The following is a 26,309-nucleotide window of genomic DNA, read 5'->3' on the forward strand; positions in this document are numbered from 1 at the left end:
AAATCGCCCAAAAACGGTAATAGATGAAATTTATATCGTTCATAATTATACGTCTTCAATGAAAACGTCAGAAATGCTGAATTATGTAAATAATGACAAAAGTATCAACATTTTAGTAGCTATAGAAGACTACACAGAGATAAATAATTTTATTAATAAAGTAATTGAAATAACCGATAATTTTTTTAAAAACAATAATACTATTATAAATAGTATGTTGAGATTTAATATGCAAAAAAATTATTATGATGAATACATAACTAATAATTATGTAATTAATTTTGTTGATTTTGTTAGTGAAAAGTTAAATAATTACTGTTTAAAAACCATTGAAANTAATTTTGTTGATTTTGTTAGTGAAAAGTTAAATAATTACTGCTTAAATATCATTAATAACTATTATTTTAATATTGGATTCAATCAGTTACTTAACCCTTACACAGCCGAGTAAGTTATATTTTTTAATAAAAATATAGTTGTCTCCTAAAAAATTATATTTTAATAAACTAATATTTTTAAGTAATTTAATATTAAACGAAATATTAATTAATAAGTTATATTGTTTAGTTTTAAATTTTACTTTTGTATAGTCAAATAGTAACACAGTGCTGTCACGGCATAGTGTGGACGTGGCATAGTTGGGACAAGTATAGATGATATCTGACAGTGATTAAAATCACTATCATTAAAAACACTTTGATGCAAATCTGTAGATAGTGTTTTATTTTAAAAAGTTGATGGATTATACCAAAAGCAAAATGAATTCCTATTTCTTTTATTATTCTTGATTAGTAGTTTTTTTATTTAAAAGTGTAATATATGAATAAATATATTCATAAAATATAGACTGAGATTTATATTTAATAATAATTTAGAATTGTAATTTTTTCAGAGAATTTATAAAAAATTATAAAGTAGTTCTTACATTTACAGGCACGTAGACAAGGGTGAGCCTGGCCCCCCCTAGATTTAATGTGGCCCATGGCTGACCCCCCCAAATTTAAAATTGAATTATTTTTACGAATTATAAAAAACGGCTAGGCCTTAATATTGGATTCAATCAGTTACTTAAGCCTAGTATAGCCGAGTAAGTTATATTCTTAAATAAAAATATAGTTGTCTTCATATAAAAATTATATTCTAACAAACTAATTTTTATAGATTATGTAACGTAACAAAAGGTACCTCTTCCTTTTGTTATATATATATATATATATATATATATATTTTGTTGAGCCGAATGCGTGTTGCAACGGCGTTTATCATTCAAATAATCCCAATAAAGTGTTGTGATTTGTTTGTTCGCGTGCGAGATAGTCAGCTGTTTACTACTTCGGACTGGTTCATAGACAGCATTTATGTGTACATTCACTCCTTATTATATTGTCACCTTTGGATTCGAATTGTTCTTAATAATTACCGGCACTGGGTAGTAAAATTTGTTGACCCCTACTCTAAAGGCTAGCTTGTTGTCACCATCGGTCCGCCGGGTCAAACGATGGACGTTTTGTCGAAAATTATCCATCGGAACTGGTTGTGTTAGTTTTCGTTCGTAGTCATGTTTTTTTTAAACACCCTTATATTAGTTTCACCTGTATGTATGTATGTATGCATGTATGTATGTATGTATGTTTATATGTTTGTAACTCTCCACGCGCCACGTATCATCTCATCGTTTATGGCCTTGAGACTAGACTGTCGTAATGCATTCACCCCACCCCGCTCACGATGACAGCATTATTTCTGTATAATTTTATTTTTGGTTTTCGTACCCGTACATGCGCGCAAGGCATCAATATTATATACACATAAACAAATTTTTATTGTTTATTATTAGATATAGGTATTTAAAGATTCAATTTTTTTTGAATTAATATACATGTATAATATACAGAGTGAATCATTAAGGATAAGACACTCGTTTACTCAGTAACTATTGAAAATTTTAAATTTTTGGTAAGGATAATATTGTTTGATTCAAAAAACTCTACAATAATATGTAGTAAAAACATGATATTTTTCATCCTTTCAAGGTTAAAAAACATTAACTTGAGTTTTTTTAAATGAGAACACATTTTGAATTTGATAAAATGTTTGAGTTTTTAATTTAATAGCAAATGGCATTTGAATTTTTAATATAACTTTATTCGATTATTAGATATAAACATTTCAAGTATCAAATTTTTGAGTTAATATACATGTTTAATAGATAAGGGAATACAAATACAGTTAGCTAATTGTTTTTTTATGACATTGCTGTCACAGTCACGGATTGTTTATTATCAATTATGACTATCAATAGATATACTTTCTGTATTGTCAGTTAGTGTATTTATAAACTCACAATAATGTACCTTACTACCATTGATAATAACAATGATGTGTATTTTCTAATATCTATGTGTCTGTGACAGCGATGTCATAAAAAACTAAAAACTAAAAAATAAATATAGTTAAAAAAACTGAAAAACACGCTTTTAAAGCATATCAAACTAAAAAGTTAAAAATAATTTTTAAAATAAGTTTAAAACAATAATGAACGAAAAATACTAGTATTATTTTGAAAAAAAGCGTGGGGGCTTTGTGCCATATTTTTGGTATATTGAGCGCCCCACACTTTTTTTCATAATAATTCAGTATTTTTTGTTCATTATTGTTTTAAGCTTATTTTAAACATTATTATTTTTTTTTTTTTCTGAAATTTACAATCTGTAAAAAAAATTTTATAATAAGTAAATAGTTTAGAAAATATACATACATAAAATACTTAACATTAGTAGCCTGTGAGGTCGCTCCCACTGGAGTCGCCTGCTATTGAAAATTTATATTTAATTTAATTACATAATATTAACAACAACAATAATAATAATATATAGTGGGATAGTGGTATAGTAGTTTGTACAATAATTAGGAGTTTTAATTATGAAACGTTAACAAGATTAAATAATTTATAAAGATAATAGATCTCTGCACCATTCTCTCTTAAGACGCCTTACTGGATTGACAGGCAAGGCGTTTGCGCTCAGCATTTGAATTAGTCTGTTGGGGTTGGATTCAAGTTTCATCCAGAATCTTTTAACATTATTTTTAACTTTTTAGTTCGATATGCTTTAAAAGCGTGTTTTTCAATTTTTTAAACTATATTTTATGTTTGAATTGTGTGTGCTGTAACTTGTGTGTATTATTTTTTGACACTAGTGAGTGTCTGCTAATTTTGGAAAAATACGATTTTTTTGGTATTACGGCGTCAGTTGAGCCTGCCTCTTATTCTTTAGATCTTCAGGGCGGGTAATGTATAATTTCTTTTAGTTAATGTATTGAGCTAAATTTTTTTTTAGTGCGCCGTGCCATAAGCAAGTGTGACGAATTGTTTAGCTTCAATGTGAAGTTAAGAAGGTATTGGTTTTACTATGATGTGTTTTTTTTTGTGTCTGTTATCACTTTTTCTTAGCTCTCGCCGAACCGATTTCTTTCAATGATACGTCAAAAGATCACAAATCGTATCTAGTCGAAGACATTACCCTCAAAAATTGAAAAAATTTCCCTTATTATCCGTAAATTGGGGAAACCTCCAAATAAATTACAAATTTTAAAATCGCTAATTTTCGAAATTTTTTTTTACTTAAAACTGCTATGACTTTCTGAAAAATGAACAAATCAATATCATTTTTTTTATAAATGCTCGATGTTATTACTTATCAATTGGTATATTTTTTTTTTTATAAATCTGATCTTTTACCTGTCCACAGGAAGGGATTTAAAATGTCAACTTTTCACAAAAAATTAACTTTTTTAATTTAACTTTTGAAAGTGTTCCGGAAATACTGACACATTTATATATATCTTAAATTAAAGCTTATATAATATACTTAAATATTAAAAAATAAAAATTCGGACTTTATCTTGTCTTCATGGTGAAAATAACTACCGTACTCAAAAATATGTTATTTTTGTGTTAAAATTCTTAGTTTTGTATTTTATTTTATTATAAGGGGATTACACTGATTTTCATAATTATTATATCAATCTAAATTTTTTATTTCTTTGAAGTCGAGAAAAATAACTTTAAAATTTGAACTAGCTAAATTTCCATTTTTATTAAGTGACGAATGCGACGTATGATTTCTGAGACGGTAACACTTGGATCTTTCATGCCTGTGGCACTGCATTTTTTCTTCATTCTTTTTGAGTTAGAAAAAAATGTTTAACTCATTTGATTTTTTTTTCATTTAGATTCAATATCTTCAATAAATATCAAGGATCCCATTACTGTAGTCTCCTCTCGTGAGAAGAAATTCATATTAATATTATTTTACCATATGGTTTTTTTTTGTAGCTATCATTTGTTATCTCAGCTCTTACTTGACCTACTTTTTTGACTAATTTTTTTTTAAATTAAACACTATCTACAGATTTGCATCGAAGCGTTTTTTATGATAGTGATTTTAATCACTGTCAGATATCATCTATACTGGACCCAACTATGCCATGACCCCACTGTGCCTCACCCCATTGTGCTGGGTTTTTTAAAATTAAACATTATCTACAGATTTACATCGAACCATTTTTTATGATAGTGATTTCAATCATTGTCAGATATCATTATACTTGACCCAACTATGCCACATCCACACTGTACAGCGAACCCACTGTGCTGGGTTTTTTATTATTAAATTAATTTTGTATTATTTATGTTATTTATTATTTATGTATTATTTATTTATGTCCCTCAACATAGCAGGCGTGTTACAATACCACCTGTCATGTTATACATTTTTTTGTGATTTTTTTTATATATAGGTTTCATTGTAATAAACCAAAAATAAAAAGTAAGAAAAGTAAATAAATTAGATTAATGGTAGGGTAGGAGTAAAAGTAAATAATTAAATAAAATGTAAATAAATAAAGGGTTATATTTATATTAATCATGTGGTTTTTATTATTAAATTATAATTAAAATAAAATGTCTACGTCTATAATATTTATTATATGATTTACACATTGTTTCTCTTATTAATTATTAATTTTCCTACTTAATTTTTTATTTATGGTTTATTACACAATAGATTGTTGGAGATTTAATAGCATTGATTAAATTGTACTTACCTTACGTCCTGTGTAATACAATAATATTTCAAATAATCTAGTGTTGATTTTGGTATTAAGCCATAACTATTAATATAGTTCATATAATTGCTTACAAAAACTATTCAAAATTTTAAATAATAAGATTTAACTACACAAAGTCTACACTCATCTTACTTGTAAATAATTCGAAACACTCTTATATTTTATTATAAATATAATTTTTTTTACTTATTGATTTTTTTTACGTCTGTTGAATAAGTATTTTTTTAGAGAGTATATTTTATTGAGAGATTCTCACCAATATTTCTTAAATTTTCCTCTTGTCTGACCAAAACAAAATTCAGAAATATTTATATCTATGTAAAAAATTTATCAAGGCGGAATTGTGGTGGCCCAATGTGTCCCTGCGCTAAAAAGCAACTTGAAAGGATACGGCACAATAATCACCAAGACAAAATTTAAACATTGCAAATATACTCGTAAGTTTCCCTGCGTTGTCTGCCGGCGCGATGTTTGTTAAAACAAAGACATAGCAACGAGACTAGCTACCCAATAAGAAAAGCTCACAATAGATTTTTATTATTAAATAAAATTTAGAGTTGGGTTGGATTTATTATTAAAATAAAATAATTAAAAAAAAATTAATATTTAAAATATTTTTGATATTTATTTTCACAATAATAAGAGTAAAACATTATTATTTAATAAACAAATTAAATCAAATCAAAATATTCACCAAAACAAAATTCACTTTAAAATTTCTAAGTGTCATTTATGTTTTTTTAAAGTATATTCCAAGTCCAAATTAATTAAAAAAATCGACTTAGTCCCAGAGAGTGAAATCTTGAGTAGAGTGTCATAGATTTTGTGTCTTTTAAAATCGACGTAAAGAACTGGTTTAGATGGAGAAAAATGGCTTTTTATAGTCTTAAAGGGGTAGTCCAGCGATCTCTACCGTGATCCTGGAAGCTGAGGCTTTATATCATAATTGGTTAATGAAAAGAGGGTTCTGCGTGTAGGCGTTACTTAATTATTTCTACAAGAGGGAGATTTTTTGCATTATTAAAGAGTTATTTTGTATTTTAAATAAGAGAACTTTGTTTTAGTGATCTTGTATAATATGTGACATACATGTACAAATGATAACATTATGTTAAATATTATATGTAATAATATAACATTACATCATATTAGGTGTCATGTGTATATATTAGTAGTACAATGTATTGACGTAGTGCTTTTTATTCCGGGGTGTCCCAACATCTTGCAAACTAAGTCTATTTGCCTAAAACCTTAGGCAAGTCGCTTACTTGGGGCGTATAATCGCCTTTCTTAGCGGTAATGCCGTGATTAATAGCCGATGGGTACCCGAAGACGTTCATCGTATTCTCTAATAACATAAGTGTAGGTGTAACCATTTTTTTTATTAATATCTGATTTGTTTTTCTCTCTTTGCTCCTTTAATTTGTAGACAAGGTTTTTTGACTCCTATTAACTTAATTTTTATTTTTTAGCTTCGATGCGAAGCTGAGAAGGTATTGGTTTTACTAAGATGTGTTTTTTTTTTTTTTTGTGTCTGTTACCACTTTTTCTCAGTTCTCACCGAACCGATTTCTTTCAATAATACGTCAAAAGATCACAAATTGTATCTAGTCGAAGACATTACCCTCAAAAATTGAAAAAAATTCCCTTGTTCCCTATAAATGGGGGAAACCTCCAAAAAAATTACAAATTTAAAAATCGCTAATTTTCGAAATTTTTTCAATTTTTTTTTCTAAAAACTGCCATAACTTTTTCAAAAATGAACATATCAATATAATTCTTTTTTATATAGATGCATAATATCATTACCTTTCATTTGGTATATTTTTTTCATAAATTTAACCCTTAACCTGCCCACAAGGGGGGATTTAAAATGACAACTTTTTCACAAAAAATTAATTTTTTTAACTTAAATTTTGAAAATGTTCCGGAAGGTCTGACACTTTTATATATATCTTAAATTAAAGCTAATGTAATATGCTTTATTATGAAAAAAAAAAATTTCGGACTTTATTTTATCTTCATGGTGAAAATGGCTACCAAAGGCTATTTTTGTGTGAAAATTTTCGATTTTGTATTTTACATTTTTAACTTTTTATGCTATAACTTTTTGAAAAATGTATGGATCATTACAATTTTTTAATGAGAAGTAGTATTTATATAGATCTTTTATTTGACATACTTTTTTTTTAAATCGGACCATTTCCCTTAATACAGGGGGATTCAAAACATAAAAATGCATATAGAAAGTAGAACTTTTTCAACGTAACTTTTGAAAGTGTTCCGGAAGGTCTGACACTTTTATATATATCTTAAATTAAAGCTAATGTAATATACTTTATAATGGTAAAAAAAAATTTCGGACTTTATTTTATCTTCATGGTGAAAACAGACATTAAACTTAATAAAAAAAATACGATTTTTGTAAAAAAATTCTTTTTTATATTTTTAACTTTATAATGCTATAACTTCTCGAAAGATGTATGGATCAATATAATTCTTTTTTTTGTAGATGCATGATGTCTTTACCTATCATTTGGTATATTTTTTTTATAAATCTGACTTTTTACCTGCCTACAGGGGGGGATTCAAAATGACAACTTTTTCACAAAAAATTGACTTTTTCAACTTAAATTTTGAAAGTGTTCCGGAAAGTCTGACACTTTTATATATATCTTAAATTAAAGCTAATGTAATATACTTTATCATGGAAAAAAAAAATTTCGGACTTTATTTTGTCTTCAAGGTGAAAATGGCTACCAAATGCTATTATTGTGTGAAAATTCTCATTTTTATTTTTTACATTTTTAACTTTATAATGCTATAACTTATTGAAAATTGTATTGATCAATATAATTTTTTTATGGGAAATACTATTTTTTAATAATTCCTTTTTTATTCGATATACTTTATCTTAATCAGGATATTAATAAGGAACTAGCAGTTTATGAAGCTTTTGGAATAATCCACCAATTTTTTAAAATTAAACACTTTCTAAAGATTTGCATCGAAGCGTTTTTTTTTTTGATAGTGATTTTAATCACTGTCAGATATCATTATACTTGATCCAACTATGCCACGTCACCACTGTGCCGCGAACCCCCTGTGCTGGGTTTTTTTATTTAATAAAGTCCCTTTCATTTAAGTTAATCATTATTTTATTTTTGCATTTTTTTTTCTTTCAAAAATTAACTTCCCCTAGTTTATAAGGTACGGACAACGGCCTTGTATGAGGTCATCCCTGATCATCATGGTTTGTGACAACTGTCACGAAGTTTTGGTGAACATTAACTATCAATGACTCAGCGAATATCAAATACAACCTTCATATCTTTTCTATTTTTTTTGTTATCTTAAATTGCTTTTAATGTACAATATAATTTTTTTTCCTACTGTGATCTGATAATACATTGTCTCGCCTAGTGGGTTGGTGACCCTGTTTTGTAATTTTCAATGCGCCATGAAAAGTTGTGGATTTTATCCGTTGTGGCCAATTAATTTGATTATTTTTTATGATATTTGTAACCTTTCAATTACTAGAATTAACGGAAGTTGAATTGTGTCGTACGTCGGTAGTACTCCGACTTAGACACATAAATAGTATACAAATTAACTAATACTTTTAACAACGAGTTCGTCGTTTTTGGCTATTCTTGAATCCACCGGTTGAATAGACTGGTTAGCCTCAATCCCTCCAATTAATGAACCACTAAAGGGGTAAGTTATAGACACGTCAGTTAGGTTAAGGTCAAAAGTAGGAGATTAAAGGGTGGCTCATTTGTCGGTCATCAGCATAGCTACCTTTTGTTTATATCTACTAAAGGACGGTTAAGCTTAAAAACTAGCCAGCACGCACACTGATTGTTGTGATCAACTAAAGAAGCAGCAGTCCAACCTTGACTCTTGCCGCACACAAACACATAATTTTAATAGCACGATGGATATAAAGTATTTACACTAAGTGTCGGTTTTCGAATAGTTATATTTTATTTACGAAACGTAATAAACACAAAGTTAAAAACTAATATAAAAATACCCGTAATTTGATGTTTCTTATTCAAAACGTCAATCCCCTACTGTATGGTACAGAACGCCTTTAGAAGGATCTAGTTGACCAGTTGTTATAAAGATCATTGATTATATTATTTGGTGGGACAGTTGATCACCAGCATCTTGCTTTACTCACCCCCATCACAGCAAATCGATGACCTCCGTGTCGTTTTTTCATCCATGAACAGTACATTGTCATAAGTCAGTCGGTTTTTTTTGTTTTGTGTGTCATCTTTTTTCTGTTGCAAGCGCCTTCGCTTGAATAGTAAATTATTCGGCCATTGTACGGCATAGTTTTTTATTTCTTGTTTATTGCACCCTTGTACTCAAAGTTTACGTGCCCTTGCACGCCACTAGTGATTGGGCCCTGACCATCACTAAATATCTTCATTGCCGTAGTCGCCTCTTCGCGGTCTGTTCTTATCTGCCATTACGTACCTGGATTTACACTCTGACTCGTCATACTCAGATGTTCGACACCATTACCACAAGATCTCATACAGTCCACTCATCATCATCAACAGCGTCATCTATACAGCTGAGTTTTATATTATTTTTAATGTTAATTATTGTTTGTTCTAATTGAGATTAACTATATGTTTTATGCCGCTTCGCCGGCCTCTAGTATTTAAGGGCCCCTCCGTTACCCCTTAAATTTAAGATACTCTCTGAGGAATTTCTAATATATGTGATTATTTGTTATTTAATTATTGTCTACTCTCGTTTACTTATTGGATTTATAGTTAGCCGTCATCTCCTAGGTGACCCACTCCCACATCAATATTAACGTTTTATTAAACAGGCTTAAGGTAAAGCGGCATTCTAGTGCGGTGCACAACTAGCCGTCCTACGGTCTAGCTGCCTCGTACGCAACACCTACACTTTTCATGTTTCCCTTTATATGACATTATTATATTACTTAAGAATTTAAAATTGTTTACTACTGTGAGAAAAACTTATACTATACTAATATCAAAGTTTTTTAATACTTCCTCAGCTATTTAATACAATTTTCTAGTCTCACAATGTATTTTTGTATAGGAAAAAAAGATTTTTAAGTTTGAATCTTAAATTTAGAATAATTATAATGTCATTATTACAATAATAACCTTTCGGTAATGTTTTTAAGTGTATATATAATAATTATTTTGTTTTACTTTAGGCTGAAACCTCCTCAACACACCGACTTTCCTCAAGAGAGTGCAATTCAAATACTAAATACTTTGTTCCGTGAAGGAAATTGGGAATTATTGAATCATATAAGCATAATAAGTTATGATGAAATAATCACTACTGAGCGAATTATTAGAGATCCTGTAGATGAATTTAATTTTAATCTAAAAAAAAAATATTTTACACAGCTGATCAGATGTAGATATACTGAAGTATTAAAGAATTATAACACCTATATATCTGCTATAATACAAATATGCAGAAATGAATTAAATGATAGGAATTTAGATGGTGTTATAGATTATATTATTCAATTTTTTGATGCGGTTAAAGATTCAAAAGAAATGTTTACATATATGTTGTTAGCTTTAGATAAATTAAAAGCTACATCAATCTGGGAAGTGATGTATAATTCACATGCGTGTTTGTCACAAACCTATGATTTATTAATTAATTTTTTCCCCGAAATTGAACAGCTTAATTTAACGAAATCTGAATTTTTGAATCTTTCAACCGATGATATGATATTAATAGCTAATAACTTTTTATTTAATTTTCAAAGAGCACGAAAAACCTTAAATCTAGTAGTTTATGACGTTAGAGATACTATCAGACGACGTTGTAATTTTAAAGGTGATTGTATAGAAAAAAATGAATTATTAAAATCATGGAATGATATAGTTTTGACATTTAATACTAATAATACCACCGAAAGGCAAAAATTTTTATATCAATACTCTTTAAATGAATTTAAATTTTTTTATAAAAATGCTATTATAAGTGAATATTCATGTTTAGGGTTCAATAAAATAAATAGTAGTAATTAATTAAAGTCTTGTACATGGGCGCCCGCAGGAAATTTATCAGGGGTGGCCAAAAAAAATTAAATACCAAAAAGTAAAATTAAATAAAGTGTAATATAAATTATTATATATAATGAGTCATTACTAAATAAAAATTGAAGTCTTCGCGGTTGTTCTGTTGCAAATCTTGTTATAAACTGTTCAATAAATTGATTTTTGCTTGCCTTAACTTTTTCACGATGTACACTTAACATACATAAACCATTTAATCGGTCTTCACTTGTCGTGGATCGAAGCCAAGTTTTTACTCTTCGTAATGTACTAAAAGTACGTTCTGCAGTGCAGCTTGTAGCTGGTAAAGATAGGAAAATTTCTAATGCAATTGTAATACCGGGGAAAAATATTTCACTATGTTTTAGTAAATCTATAATGTCCATACTTTGAAAATCTTTTTTTTGCCAATAAACATACCAATTTTCACCTTCAAATAACAAATTTTCAATTTTATAAAAACTTGAATTATTGTAATAAAATTTTCAGAAAATACTCTAATACTTTTATACTTTGAAGACCAACGTGTTTCACAAAATAGTGGTATGTTAGGTATTAGTTTTCTTCGAAGTGTACTTTCACGATAAAATTTAATAATTTCTTTAATTGTGCCTGTAGTATTACGAATAACCATAATTTTGTTTAAGTCATTAATAACTAAATTTAATCGATGACTAGCACAATGAAAAAATAAAGGTTTGGCATATCGGTCCCTAATTAGTTTAGCAACACCACTTTCTTTTCCAGCCATTGTAGCACAGCCATCATAAACTTGTCCACAAAGTTTAGTTAAATCAAGACCACAATTCACCATGAATGATAATATTTTAGTAGCAACCGATTCTGCATTTAATTTATTTAAGGGAAGAAGCCTAGAAATCCTTCTCGTATTTTAAAAGGATTTGACTGTTTGTCTAAAAATCTAATTACAATTGTCAATTGCTCAACACCAGAAATATCTGCTGTTTCGTCGGCAATGATAGAAAACGAATTGCGGCATTGGCTTTACACACTATGTTTTCTTTTAATATTTTCCTGCACAATGTTATCAGTTCATTTTGTGTGTCTATGAGATGAATATTTAGCATTTCCTGCACAGCTTAAAAAATGATTTTTGAACATCTCATCGCCTGAATCAATACAAAAATGTAGAAGATCATGAAAATTACCTGAATCTATTTTTTCCCCTCGCAAAGCAATGTCATGAGTTCTATAAAACACAATGGTTGATACTATAGATTTTAATTTTTTTCTGTTGGTTTCTATTTCTTTTTGTAGTCCAACATTTACTTGTTCAATCACGCTAATTTTTTTATCATTCATAATATCCATAAAATCTTTAGCTCTAGACATTGATTCAGAATGCCACTTTGAAGATATATGTATTTTAGAAAAGTTATGAAAATCCTTGTACTTAGTAAACGGTTTTATTATAAATTTACCTTGTACACCTCTGTGAATAGATGGCTTAAACACCACTCATACTCTACAAAAAGCTCCTTTCACACCCTCAACTTCTGAATAAGTTAACTATGAACTGTTTTCGTGCAACCAATTGTGCCTAAATGCACGAGTATTTCCTGGTTTCAAATTACTTTTAAAGTTATAATTAGTGTTGGGTACCCAAGGATGACGCAAAAGTGCGAATTTCAAAGAATTGTCAATATTTCCTTGATTTAAATATTTTCCAATATCTTTTTCATCCGTTATCCCATCACTAATAACATTACTTTTTGTATTTATAGCAACCGAAGTAATTTCAACTTCACACGATTCTGTATTATTTATTTTAATTACTGAATTTGAGGGTTGATTATCAGAATCACAGAACTTAGGTTTTTTGAAAAAATGTCTGATGTCTATAATAGTATAATATTAGACAACCGACTATATAAATATAAAACTTACTATAAAAATACTTGATATACTAAATGTATAGTATAGAACGTACTGTATTTAGGCAGCTTTGATTGCGTGTTTCATTAAAGGAAGAGTGCTGACAAATAAAACTAGAATAGTCGATCGTCACTCGTCGTTCCATTATGGAATTTCCGTACAAATTGATAAAAACCTCTCAAATATACTAGTCAATAGCCGATAGCCATCGGTCGACAATAATGTAACGGCATATGACGATAAATCCCATTAAGTCAATAAAAATAAATACATCTAGAAATCCGGTTAGATTTTTTTGTTTTATAAATAAAATTTTCAGATTATACAAATTTAAATCAGATTGGTTATAATTTTTAAATATGTATTTCCGAAGTCCAGGGGGAGGCAAACACCCCCTCTTGCCTCCCCCCCTGCGGGCGACCATGGTCTGTATTTTTATTTTAAATTAATTAATGTGATAAAACTTTTACTAGTTCTGTAATTGATCAGTTACAATATTTCTGAAGTAATATTCATATTATACTTTTAAAAATAATGAAGAAAATTAATTTAGTAAACTTGATTGATCACGAATTATTCAAAAATTGTATTAGTATGCTTTTACTAAAATAAAACTTTTTAATATTTATGTATTAATTTTATTTTTTTGATAATTTGCAAAATATTCCTCTTGTTGTGTATTAAATAGTGATAATCTTTACGATTGTAATATAGTAGTGGTACTGGTTAACACCCAACCCAGATAACATGTAATACGCATGCGAGTGACCAATTGTTATGTAAGTTTCATCAATTAACTTTATTAAAATTAATGGCGGTGTTAATTATATCACTAAGTAAACCCTTAAAAGTTAGTCATTCGTCCGGATTAAATGAAAAAGAAATTTACTCATTTTGGGTAGTGCGTTATTATAGTGAATGACAATCTCGTGGCAAAGTGGGGTCTTAACTTAAAAGTATTAAGTCGATTTTGATATTTGAACCCGTGCGTTAACTCTATTTTGCGTATAAATTTCCAAATTGGATTACTTGAAAAAAAAAAGGAATAAGCAATACTAATTAAGGTAAACTATCAGTATATATATATATATATATATATATATATATATACATATTTTGTATGCAGTTGCCTTAATTTGATTGCCTAAAAATACTTGTGCATAAAATCCATTTTGTACAAATATTTTTGTGGACATCGTAAATTATATTGAAGCGAAGAGAGCAATAGTGTCAAAAAATTAATTCGCTAACAGGCAATTCCGTCTCGAGCGTATTATTAGCGTGTATAAATACAATAGCTGAAATAGCGAGTCTTATCTCGCCAATAGGGAAATTGAAAGGCCGCATCGCACGCCTTGCTACTTACATACAAGACAATGCGGCCAAAATAGATGTTGATCAGCATATGTTATGAGGAGAGAAGAATCGGAAGTTGTAAGAACAGTTATAGAAATGAATGTTGAAGGAATAAGAGTTAGAGGAAGACCAAAAAAGAGATGGAGGGATGCTATTAAATGCGATATGAGGACAGCTTATGTGTGCGTAGATGATGTGGGAGATCATGTCAGATGGAAGTTTAGGATAAGGGTGGCCGACCCCAAGTAGTTAGGAATGAGGCAAGGAAGAAGAAGAAGAAATATAAGTGTAGAATGAAATAGGTTATAAAATTATTCGTAATATAATAGTATATAATATAAAATATCAAAACATATAATATAAGAAATGTACAACGGCAAAGAGTCACTTTACTCGTTAGTCGACGAAACTACAACTAAATTGTTAACATGTATACAATAAGCTACATTGAGTAAAACAACATAATCAAGAAAAGATTATTTCCCTTTTGATCTTGTACTATACTAACATAAGTAAAAATACATTAAACTGTTATCTTAAATAATATTACTGTACCCAGTGTATTGTTTAATAATATCATCAACACTTCCCCATAAACAAGATACCTATACATAATTAATTAAAATAAATCATAAATCTATATATTTGATTCCTAACATTTCTCTGAGTTCTTGAATTCTTGTTCGTGGTGTAGGCTTGGTCAAGATGTCAGCTAACTGCTCTTTGTTGATCACATACTCCAGTGAAAACATTTCTTCATTGAATATAATGATAACGAACAACTATATATTTAGTTCGTTGAATCGATAATATATTGGAATACGTTTCACCGTATTCCAATCAGAGGCTTTTCTAAATAGTGACTGACAAAATTTACAGCAATCGTTATTTTGATCTGACTTATATATAACAAGCTTCCTACTGTTTCTCTGTATGGAACTTCCCATGCTTCTAATGATACAGATAAATTTGTATCAAATGAATGTTGAGGATCTGCAGGAATACATAGGGCGTTTGATCCACACATATTGAATTTCTCCAAAAAGCGTTGACAGTATAATAACTGATGTATAAATATTGACCCATCTGGTCTCTGATCAATTTCAATTCTCAAAAAATGATTAAATTCGCTTGATTTCGTCTCAAAGTTGCTCTTCAGGTACTTCACCATCATGTCCACCTGCTCATCATTTGTTGCTGCTATAATCCCACCATCTACAAAAATAACTACAATCATTAATTGTTCATTTTTATTACTTACAAATACACAGGGATCTGCCTTTGTTTCTTTTAGATCAAAGTTTAACAACAAATTTTTTTATTTGGTATTCGAGCATCTGGGTGTTTGTTTCAGTCCATACAAGCTTCGTTGAAGTTTTCAAACTTGTTTAGTTCCATCGTCATAACCTTTTGGCTGGTTCGTGTAAATGTCTTCTTCAAGATCACCATATAAAAAAGGATGTTTTAATATCGAATTGTCTGAGTATTAATTTTCTGGCTGCGGCTATTGCTAGCAATATTCATATAGAGTCATACTTTACAACTGGACTAAAAGTTTCTTGAAAATCAATACCATTCACATGTGCATAGCCTTTAATTACTAGTCTGGCTTTACATCTATCAACTTTTTAATTTTTCTTGAGTTTAGTTCGATATACCCGGCCATTGTGAAGTACTTTTTTTTTTGGTATATTTACTAATTTCCACGTTTCATTTTTTTTAATGATAACATTTCTTTTTCCATTGCTTCTTTCCAATTTTCTGAATTTTCTTGTGTTATAGCTTCTTTATATGTAATTGGATTATCACATTTGGAATAAAATATTTCTGTTCTATACCTTACTGATATTTCTATATTTTGTCTTTCTTTAAGTTTCATTTTTAATTGTTTTTGAGTTTGATCTGCTGATTGATCAAGTTCAATCATATTTTGTTCTCTTTCAATATTATTCTCATCATTGGTGTTATTTTCTTCACTTTCAACCATTATTTCTAAATTTATTTCTTCATCTTCTTTTCTAATTTTGTTCTCTATTTTCGTAGATTCTTTGTTTATAACATTTCTGCTTAATGAAACTTATTTTCCATCAAAGCATATGTGGTATCCTTTAATTTCTTCTAAATACCCAGGAAATATTCCTTTTCTACTTTTTTGATCCCATTTTCTAATTTTTTCTTTTGGTATATGAACATAAACTTCACTACCAATACTTTAAAATTTCTTATATTAGGACTTTTATTATATCTTAATTCATAGGGCGTTTATTCTTTGAAACTGTAATATAGGTCATTATTTTGTAAAACTGAAAATAAAGCATTTTTGTAATGTTTGGTTTAATTGTAATTTCTTGATCTATTATTACAAAAATATAAAATAGTCTATTATTTGTAAACCTAGAAGTAGAACACTTTTGTAATGTTTGGATTAATTGTAATTCCCCGAATTATTGTTACTAGACCAGAAAGTAAAATTTATAAACATTTTTGAAAATGATTGCATTATGAATTTTATAAAAAAGAAAATATTTTAGTATAGAAGACGAAATGGAATGAATTGAAAAGAGGAGAAGACCTCGGGAGTATGTAATATTATATTATTACATATAATATTAATATATAATATGATGTTATCATTTGTTCATGTATGTCACATATTATGATTATACAAGATCACCAAAACAGGGTTCTCTTATTTAAAATACAAAATAACCCTTTAACTATACGATAAAATCTCCCTCTTGTAGAAATTATTAAGTAACGCCTACACGCTGGGACCCCATTTTAATTAACCAATTAGAATACAAAGCCTCAGCTTCTAGGATCACGGTAGAGATCACTGGGCTACCCCCTTCGCACTATAAAAAGCCATTTTTCCCCATCTAAACCAGTTCTTTTGACGATTTTAAAATACACAAAATCTACGACACTACTCAAGATTTCACTCTCCGGGACTTAGTCGATTTTTTAATTAATTTGGACTTAGAATATTTTTCTTTAAAACTAAATGACACTTAGAAATTTTAAAGTGAATTTTGTTTTGGTGAATCTTTTAATTTAATTTAATTTGTTCAATCATTAATAATATTTTATTTTTCTTGTTATGAAAATAAACATCAAATAATATTTTAAACATTATATTTTTTTTAAATTATTTTATTTTAATAATAAATCCAACCTAAATTTAGATATTCATTTAATAATAAAAATTTATTGTGAGCTTTTCTTATTGGGTAGCTAGTCTCGTTGCTAATGTCTTTGTTTTAACAAACATCGCGCCGGCAGACAAAGCTAAAGGTCACAATCTTCTCAATTTAAATTGAGATTTAAATTTATTTGACTAAGTGTATTGCAACTCTATACTTATTGGGTAGCTAGTCTCGTTGCTAATGTCTTTGTTTTAACAAACATCGCGCCGGCAGACAGAGTAAAGGTTGCAACTAGACATTGTTCTAGAATTAGGTATATTAGGTTAGAATATATTTGTAAGCCTATGCGTATTGGGTAGCTAGTCTCGTTGCTAATGTCTTTGTTTTAATAAACATCGCGCCGGCAGACAACGTAGAGAAACTTACGAATATATTTGCAGTGTTTAATTTTTGTCTTGGTTATTATTGTGCCGCATCCTTTCAAGGTGCTTTATTTTAGCACCGGGACACATTGGGCCACCACAATTCTGCCTTGATAAATTTTTTACATAGATATAGATATTTCTGAATCTTGTTTTGGCCAGGCCAGAGGAAAATTTAAGAAATATTGGTATCGATCTCTCAATAAAAAAATTATACTCTCTAAAAAAAAATACTTATTCAATAAACGTAAAAAAATCAATAAGTTAAAAAAAAATCAGAATTGTTTTTATAATAAAATACAGAGTGTTTAAAATCTTTTACAAGTAAGATCAGTCTTAGACTTTGTGTAATTAAATCATATTATTTAAAGTCTTGAGTCGTTTTTTTGTAAGCAATTATATAGACTATATTACATATAGTGTAAATCCTATACGTAGTGCGTTTATTNCATATAGTGTAAATCGTATACGTAGTGCGTTTAATACGGAAATCAACACTGGATTACTTAAAATATTATTGTATCACACAGGACGTAAGGTAAGTACAATTTAACCTATGCTTTCGAACTTCCAACAATCTATTGCGTGATAAACCATTAATAATTAATGAGAGAAACAATTAATGAGAAAATTAATTTAAATAAAATTGAAGACAATTAAATCTACATTAAAATTACAAAAACTTATAATAAATAATTGATTATAATAATCTACTAAGCAACCCCTAATTTTCTTTTATATTCACTCTCTAATTTTTCTACTTTTTCTTTTCTTTCTTTTTATTTTTGGTTTATTACAAGTACCGAAGGTAATCTCTTTCCGCGTGGTACGTTTGTGACATTAAGTTTTCATTTTGTGTATTATTAATTTATCCTGTTTTAAGTGTATCATTATTTTATATGTTTTACTTTGTTTGATTATATCTTTATTAATAACATTTGCGTTAGTATTGAACTATTATAACTATAAGTTAGAACAAAAAGATAGTTTCATATTTAAATACAACAACCCAAATTTAACGTACAATTCAATACATATACAGCTGTATTTGCCGTTGAGCCCAAAGAATTTTTGACAGAATTTTACTATATAATATAGTTGTAGCTGCTTCGACTATTGTACACATTGTTCGTTCCGCTTTACCGATTTGCTGTAGTACACTGGTTTTATGTTTTATACCAAATTTATTCAAAATAACTTTGACTTCATCATTCTCATATTCCAAACCACAATCACTTCATAAAGTAAGAATTGATATATTTAACTGATTTTTTACTATATTTAAGAATAATTCAAAATTGTCTTTTACTTCTGATTTTTGAATATAACAAAAATCTTTTACCACCAAGAAAATTTTCTTTCATGAGTATACAACAAAACACTGAATTATCTGACCAGGTTTTATTGTTTTTGTACTGCACAGTGTAAATGGTTTTCTGTGTTGTTTACTATAAACGCAAGCTTCATAGAAAAATTTGTTTTCTATTACCATGAATTGAATACCCATATGCCTTTTCGATTTTATTCTTTCCATTTTGTTCTTTCTTCAAAGTCCAGCTATCACGTTTCCAATAACTTGGTTTATTACAAAAATTGTAAATTCCTGGTTTTATATCATTATTTTGTTGATTTTCAGAATAATTATCAAACATTGAATATTTTTGTTTTTTCGTTCTGAACGATTTTTTCGCCGCAAATACACTATTTTAGCCATTATTTTTCTAAATTTCATGGCCATTATTTTGTCTTGTTTCCTCTACCATAAGTCGGAATGTCAAATTTAATAATGTTTTGTTCTCAGATGGTAAGAATCATATGCACTACACAAATATTTATAATATTCTTGTAAGGTTATAAGAACTTTAGTTATCAGCATTAAATCGTATAATTGTTTTAATTGTTTATTCAAGTTTTCTAATTTTGATATATCTTGTGCCATATTATTATTTCTATCCATTACATAACTATAAAATTTTTGTTGAATCAATGTAATTGATGTATTAGACTTTTGTTCATATACACTCAGTAATTTATTTGACATACCTTTCGCTGTGTCACAATTCTAATCTAATGACTGTTCATTTACTGACATAACTATATAACGTTGATCGTTAGCATCCGTCATCAACCATTTTTGCTGCACTTGTTCTAAACGCAATTGTGCCTCTGTGTCTGGTTCTGTATCATGTTTTATTATTTGAATTGGATATTCATAACTTCCATCTATTATAGAAAACAACACATCATATGGTTTTAATATTACCATCATTTGAAATTTCCAATTTGCATTGCCGTTTAGTTTGTTAATTTTTACATGTACAACGGCAACGGGTCACTTTACTCGTTAGACGGCATAACTACAACTAAATTGTTAACATGTATACAATAAGTATATGCATAATATGCATTGAGTAAAACAACATAATCGAGAAAAGAATATGTTCCTTTTGACCTTGAACTATACTAACATAAGTAAAAATACATTAAATTGTTATCTTAAATAATATAACTGTATCCAGTGTGTTGTTTAATAATATCAACAGTAATTTTATTATCATGATGTTGTAAACATAGATGAAATAAATGTAATTCATTTTTTTGTGATTTATATGCCACTTCTTATGCTAGTTGAATGATCATAAGATAAAGAAGGAATTAGAAACAATTTTTTGCCCCATTACACACAATGTTTAAATAAAAGGAAACAGATCAAATGTTACAAACAACAAAAACAGTAGAAACTCTTTATTTTACTTACTGAACATTTTATAATATTTATAATATATATAATATTTTCACAACCTTTTACTACCATTAGTTTATTATTAGATGGTTGTAGTTATAACAAATTACTTTTTACTTTAAATTTCTGCATTGTTTCAAATAGAAAATGATTATATATCAACTTGATGACTAATATACAATAATTTATAGACTACTCAATAATAAGTGGTACATGTATTATAACAACTAGTTCAACTATATATGCATGATTTAGAATGTATTGCCTTACTAACAAATACAAAACTATTAATAATAATTAAAAGAGAAATCGAGTAACTAACGTTAAAAGAATCCCTTTGTAATCTATAAGTTAAAAAGAAATCTTGATCAATGGTATCTCTTCTAGACCTTGCTATATAAACCGTATATATAAGGGACCAGTCATTAAACTTTATATATTTTTAGTTTTAACGTAACTATTACCAAGACCGTGTCCTTGAATTCTTTTAAAGACCAGGACTGGACCGATGAACTTTTTAAGGGACCGTAAAAAAAGGACCGATAATTTTTAACTACAAACCAACTAGAGCCGGACCAATTTATTATTTGAAGTATAAGACCGAACCGGATCGAACCGTGGTTAGTATGGTTCAGTCCGGACCGGTTCAAACTGAACCATGCAGAGCTCTAAAATAGTCAAACTTCTATAACAATTGTAAGATAAATAACAAACACCTATGTTGGAGCAGAACCATTAGTTGGACTCGCTGAGCAATCGCTTAAAACGCTACCCAAGAATTGGTGCAGAGGACAACACAGAAAAATCTATAAATACTTGGTAGTATCTAGACAATTTAAAATGTTTATAAAGACCCCCAGTCTACTGCTGGGTGATCTTAATAGCATGACTAGACATCAAATAAGCCCTTTGACTGGTCTACTGATAGGTGAGGTACGCACATTGGACCAACAGGTCTGAGTGCATGGGCATTAAGTCCACCTCGATAATAACTAAAACTAACTAAAAGATAAATAACCAATCACAAAAACTACTGAGCAACGGTGTAGATAAGCGTTCGATATGCGATAAGATGTCCGTACTTGTCGGCAAATAGAACGCAACTGAATAACAATAATTAAAAGAGAAATCGTGTGACCAACGTTGAAAGAATCATTCTGTAAACTACAAATTAAAAAGAAATTTGTGCCTATAATTTTTCTTCTATGAAAGAAAAATTATATATTAAATAGGAGGGAGCAGTCATTAATATTTATATATTTTTAGTTTCAATGTAACTATTATATCAATAATTAAACAGGTGTTTTATAAAACTATAATAAAGAAAAGTACATACATAATTTCAAATAATTTTATTATAAATATGATCAATACGTTAAACAAATTTATTCTGTCATTTTAGTAATTTAAAAAAAATCAAAAACATTAATTCCATATTAATATTGAAAATGAATATTAAATTGTTAAACTTGATACTTTTTTCAATAAGCATTTTTCTTAAAGTAGGACTTATTAATAGTAAAATAGATCAAGATGTGTATGCAACATATTTAAGTCATGTAACGAAAAACATATGTAATAAATTATCACATATTAACCTGGAACACTTGTCAGTAAGAACTATAGATTTTGATATTAAAAGCATACAGGAAGCTTTAAAAAATAAAAGTAAATATTTTTCCAAATTGTTAATAACATACTATTATATAGTTGAATTAATCAACTATTTATTTATTGAAGTACTACAAATATTTACTGAACACGTGAAAATCATTATAGATGTTTGTGAAAGGTATTATAAAAATAATTTGTTTGAAAATGCAACTAATTGCACAATAGTACTTTTAAATACAACTAAAAATACAAATGTAATGTTTAAATATTTATACAGAGCTATACAATTTATTGAATACTTAGATGTAAATTTTGTTAAAACGAGAAAATCAATGAAACGCCCAAAAACGGTTATAGATGAAATTTATATCGTTCAAAATTATACGTCATCAATGAAAACGTCAGAAATGCTGAATTATGTAAATAATGACAAAAGTATTAACATTTTAGTAGCTATAGAAGACTACACAGATATAAATAATTTTATTAATAAAGTAATTGAAATAACCGATAATTTTTTTAAAAACAATAATACTATTATAAATAGTATGATGAGAGTTAATCTCCAAAAAAATTATTATGATGAATGCATAATTAATAATTATGAAAATAATTTTGTTGATTTTGTTAGTGAAAAGTTAAATAATTACTGCTTAAATATCATTAATAACTATTATTTTAATATTGGATTCAATCAGTTACTTAACCCTTACACAGCCGAGTAAGTTATATTTTTTAATAAAAATATAGTTGTCTCCTAAAAAATTATATTTTAATAAACTAATATTTTTAAGTAATTTAATATTAGCATAGATTAAACGAAATATTAATTAATAAGTTATATTGTTTAGTTTTAAATTTTACTTTTGTATAGTCAAATAGTAACACAGTGCGGTCACGACATAGTGTGGACGTGGCATAGTTGTGACAAGTATAGATGATATCTGACAGTGATTAAAATCACTATCATTAAAAACACTTCGATGCAAATCTGTAGATAGTGTTTTATTTTAAAAAGTTGATGGATTATACAAAAGCAAAATGAATTCCTATTTCCTTTATTATTCTTGATTAGTAGTTTTTTTATTTAAAAGTGTAATATATGAATAAATATATTCATAAAATATAGATTGAGATTTATATTTAATAATAATTTAGAATTGTAATTTTTTCAGAGAATTTATAAAAAATTATAAAGTAGTTCTTACGTTTATGGCAAACATGTATAAAAATTGATGGGCTTGACAATAACTTTTTAGATAATAATTTGTTGTTAATTATAAATAAATGGACGACAAACATATTCATCAGAGTCAAAAATATATTTATAATTATAAATATTATTCAATTTTTCGTGCTAATTTCAAATCAGAAATTATATATTTTCCATCACCTATAATTTTTTATATTATTACTTATTAGGTTTAAACTATAGGATATAACTGTAAGGAAAACAGTTCTGAATATTTCAATTGTGTCACATATTTTAACACCAAAAGTTATATAGGATTATTAATATTTCTTTTGAAATGATTTATTACCATAAAAAATTGACTTTAGTCAATTCAGATTATCATAAAATATATAACAAATGAAAAGAAAATACGTACGGTGTTTATTTAAAAAAAATTATTTTGGTTGGTTAATTTTTCAAAAATTTGTGACAATTTTTAAGGGTAATATCTTCGACTAGATATGATTTTCGATCTTTTAACTTATCCTTGAAAGAAATCGGTTCGATGAGAAAAAGTGGTAACAGACAAAAAAAAAAATCATAGTAAAACCAATACCTTCTTAGCATCGTATCGAAGCTAAAATACGGTTTTTGTAATAAATTACAATATTAAATTGTTAAATATCAATTTCATGCTATAATTAATTGCTATAATATATATTTTTACATATATTACACTTCGAAATCATAATTCTAGTAATCAAGAAATAAATGAGATATTAAGAAATCTTGTTGCTTTTGGAATAATCCACCAATTTTTTTAAAATTAAACATTATCTACAGATTTGCTTCGAAGCGTTTTTAATAATAGTGATTTTAATCACTGTCAGATATCATCTATACTGGACTCAACTATGCCACTAGTTATTATATTACTAATATCGAAGTTATTTAATACTTCCTCAGCTATTTACTACAATTTTCTAGTCTCACATTGTATTTTTCTATAGGAAAAATAGATTTTTATGTTTGAATCTTAAATTTAGAATAATTATAATGTCATTATTAAAATAATAACCTTTCGGTAATGTTTTTAAGTGTATATATAATAATTATTTTGTTTTATTTTAGGCTGAAACCTCCTCAACACACCGACTTTCCTCAAGAGAGTGCAATTCAAATACTAAATACTTTGTTCCGTGAAGGAAATTGGGAATTATTGAATCATATAAGCATAATAAGTTATGATGAAATAATCACTACTGAGCGAATTATTAGAGATCCTGTAGATGAATTTAATTTTAATCTAAAAAAAAAATATTTTACACAGCTGATCAGATGTAGATATACTGAAGTATTAAAGAATTATAACACCTATATATCTGCTATAATACAAATATGCAGAAATGAATTAAATGATAGGAATTTAGATGGTGTTATAGATTATATTATTCAATTTTTTGATGCGGTTAAAGATTCAAAAGAAATGTTTACATATATGTTGTTAGCTTTAGATAAATTAAAAGCTACATCAATCTGGGAAGTGATGTATAATTCACATGCATGCTTGTCACAAACCTATGATTTATTAAGTAATTTATTTCCGAAAATTGAACAGCTTAATTTAACGCAATCTGATTTTTTGAATCTGTCAACCGATGATATGATATTAATAGCTAATAACTTTTTATTCAATTTTCAAAGAGCACGAAAACAGTTTGACTTAAAATTTACCGAAGGGAATATTCATTTCGGACAACGTTGCCTGTTTAAAGAAGATTTTTTAAGTAAAAATGAATTATTAAAATCATGGCAAGATATAGTTTTGTTCTATATAACTTATAAAATCACCGATAGTCGAAAAGTTTTATATGAATACTCTTTAAATGAATTTATAAATTTTTATAAAAATGCTATTACAAGTGAATATTCATGTTTAGGGTTCAATAAAATAAATATTAGTAATTAATGAAAGTCTTGTATTTTTATTTTAAATAAATTAATATGGTAAAACTTTTACTATTTCTGTAATTGATCAGTTACAATGTTTCTGAAGTAATTATATTATTATACTCTTAAAATTAATGAAGAAAATTAATTTAGTAAACTTAATTGATCATGAATCATTCTAAAAATTGTATTAGTATGCTTTTACTGAAACAAAACTTTTTTATAAATTATTTATTAATTTTATTTTTTTAATAATTTTTAAATTATACCTTTATATACTTCTATAAATCTTATAATATATTACATACATTTTCATTCAATTATATTTCCAATAAATTTTTATCTTTATATGTTAAGAATTATCTCACACGAGTAGATCCGTGTGGGATGGGTCACCTATAGGCTGAGGATCCTTGGAGACAAGGGTCCGAGGTGCTACAGGTGCCTGGAGCACGGGCACGTGGCCCAGGCCTGCAAGGGCCCGGACAAGTCCAAGGGGTGCTTCTCCAGTAAAATGGAGGGGCACCAGGCCAAGGATTGTCCGGGTGTAGGGCCAGTCTTAAAGGCCCCGAAGAAAAAGGGGGTGCCTGGCAAAAAAGCCCCTCTTGGGAAGAAGACGGGGGGAATGGCCACTGTCGGGCTACCCAGTACCTGGTCCGGCGGGCGGCGTATGAGATGGGCACCGACATGTGCATCGTCTCGGACCCGCACGCCGGATCGGTCCGGGACTCTGCCGGCTGGTTCTTGGACGGGTCCGGTAGAGCGGCGATCGGCTTGATGGACCGCAGCCTAACGGTCGCG

The 26,309-nt window shown here is 28.2% G+C and overlaps 1 protein-coding gene across 5 annotated transcripts; it reads left to right on the forward strand.

The window, feature by feature from the left end:
- LOC126902314 (uncharacterized) lies at window positions 1–25,559 on the forward strand. Of its 5 annotated transcripts, XM_050679738.1 has the most exons (4): window positions 1–334; window positions 395–447; window positions 10,343–10,789; window positions 25,137–25,559. In XM_050679738.1, the coding sequence occupies exons 1-4, from the start codon at window positions 59–61 to the stop codon at window positions 25,525–25,527; spliced, it is 1,167 nt and encodes a 388-aa protein (XP_050535695.1). In that variant the 5' UTR covers window positions 1–58; the 3' UTR covers window positions 25,528–25,559. The 5 variants fall into 5 exon arrangements, 4 of the variants coding, with proteins under 4 accessions (XP_050535695.1, XP_050535519.1, XP_050535610.1 ...); XM_050679562.1 differs by lacking the exon at window positions 10,343–10,789 and having other exon boundaries at window positions 24,690–25,559; XM_050679653.1 differs by lacking the exons at window positions 395–447; window positions 10,343–10,789 and adding an exon at window positions 23,053–23,105 and having other exon boundaries at window positions 24,690–25,559.
- Window positions 25,560–26,309: the final 750 nt, after the last annotated feature.

This window comes from Daktulosphaira vitifoliae, unplaced genomic scaffold (assembly GCF_025091365.1).
Source record: "Daktulosphaira vitifoliae isolate Bord-2020 unplaced genomic scaffold, ASM2509136v1 Scaffold_1, whole genome shotgun sequence".
NCBI lineage: Eukaryota > Metazoa > Arthropoda > Insecta > Hemiptera > Phylloxeridae > Daktulosphaira > Daktulosphaira vitifoliae.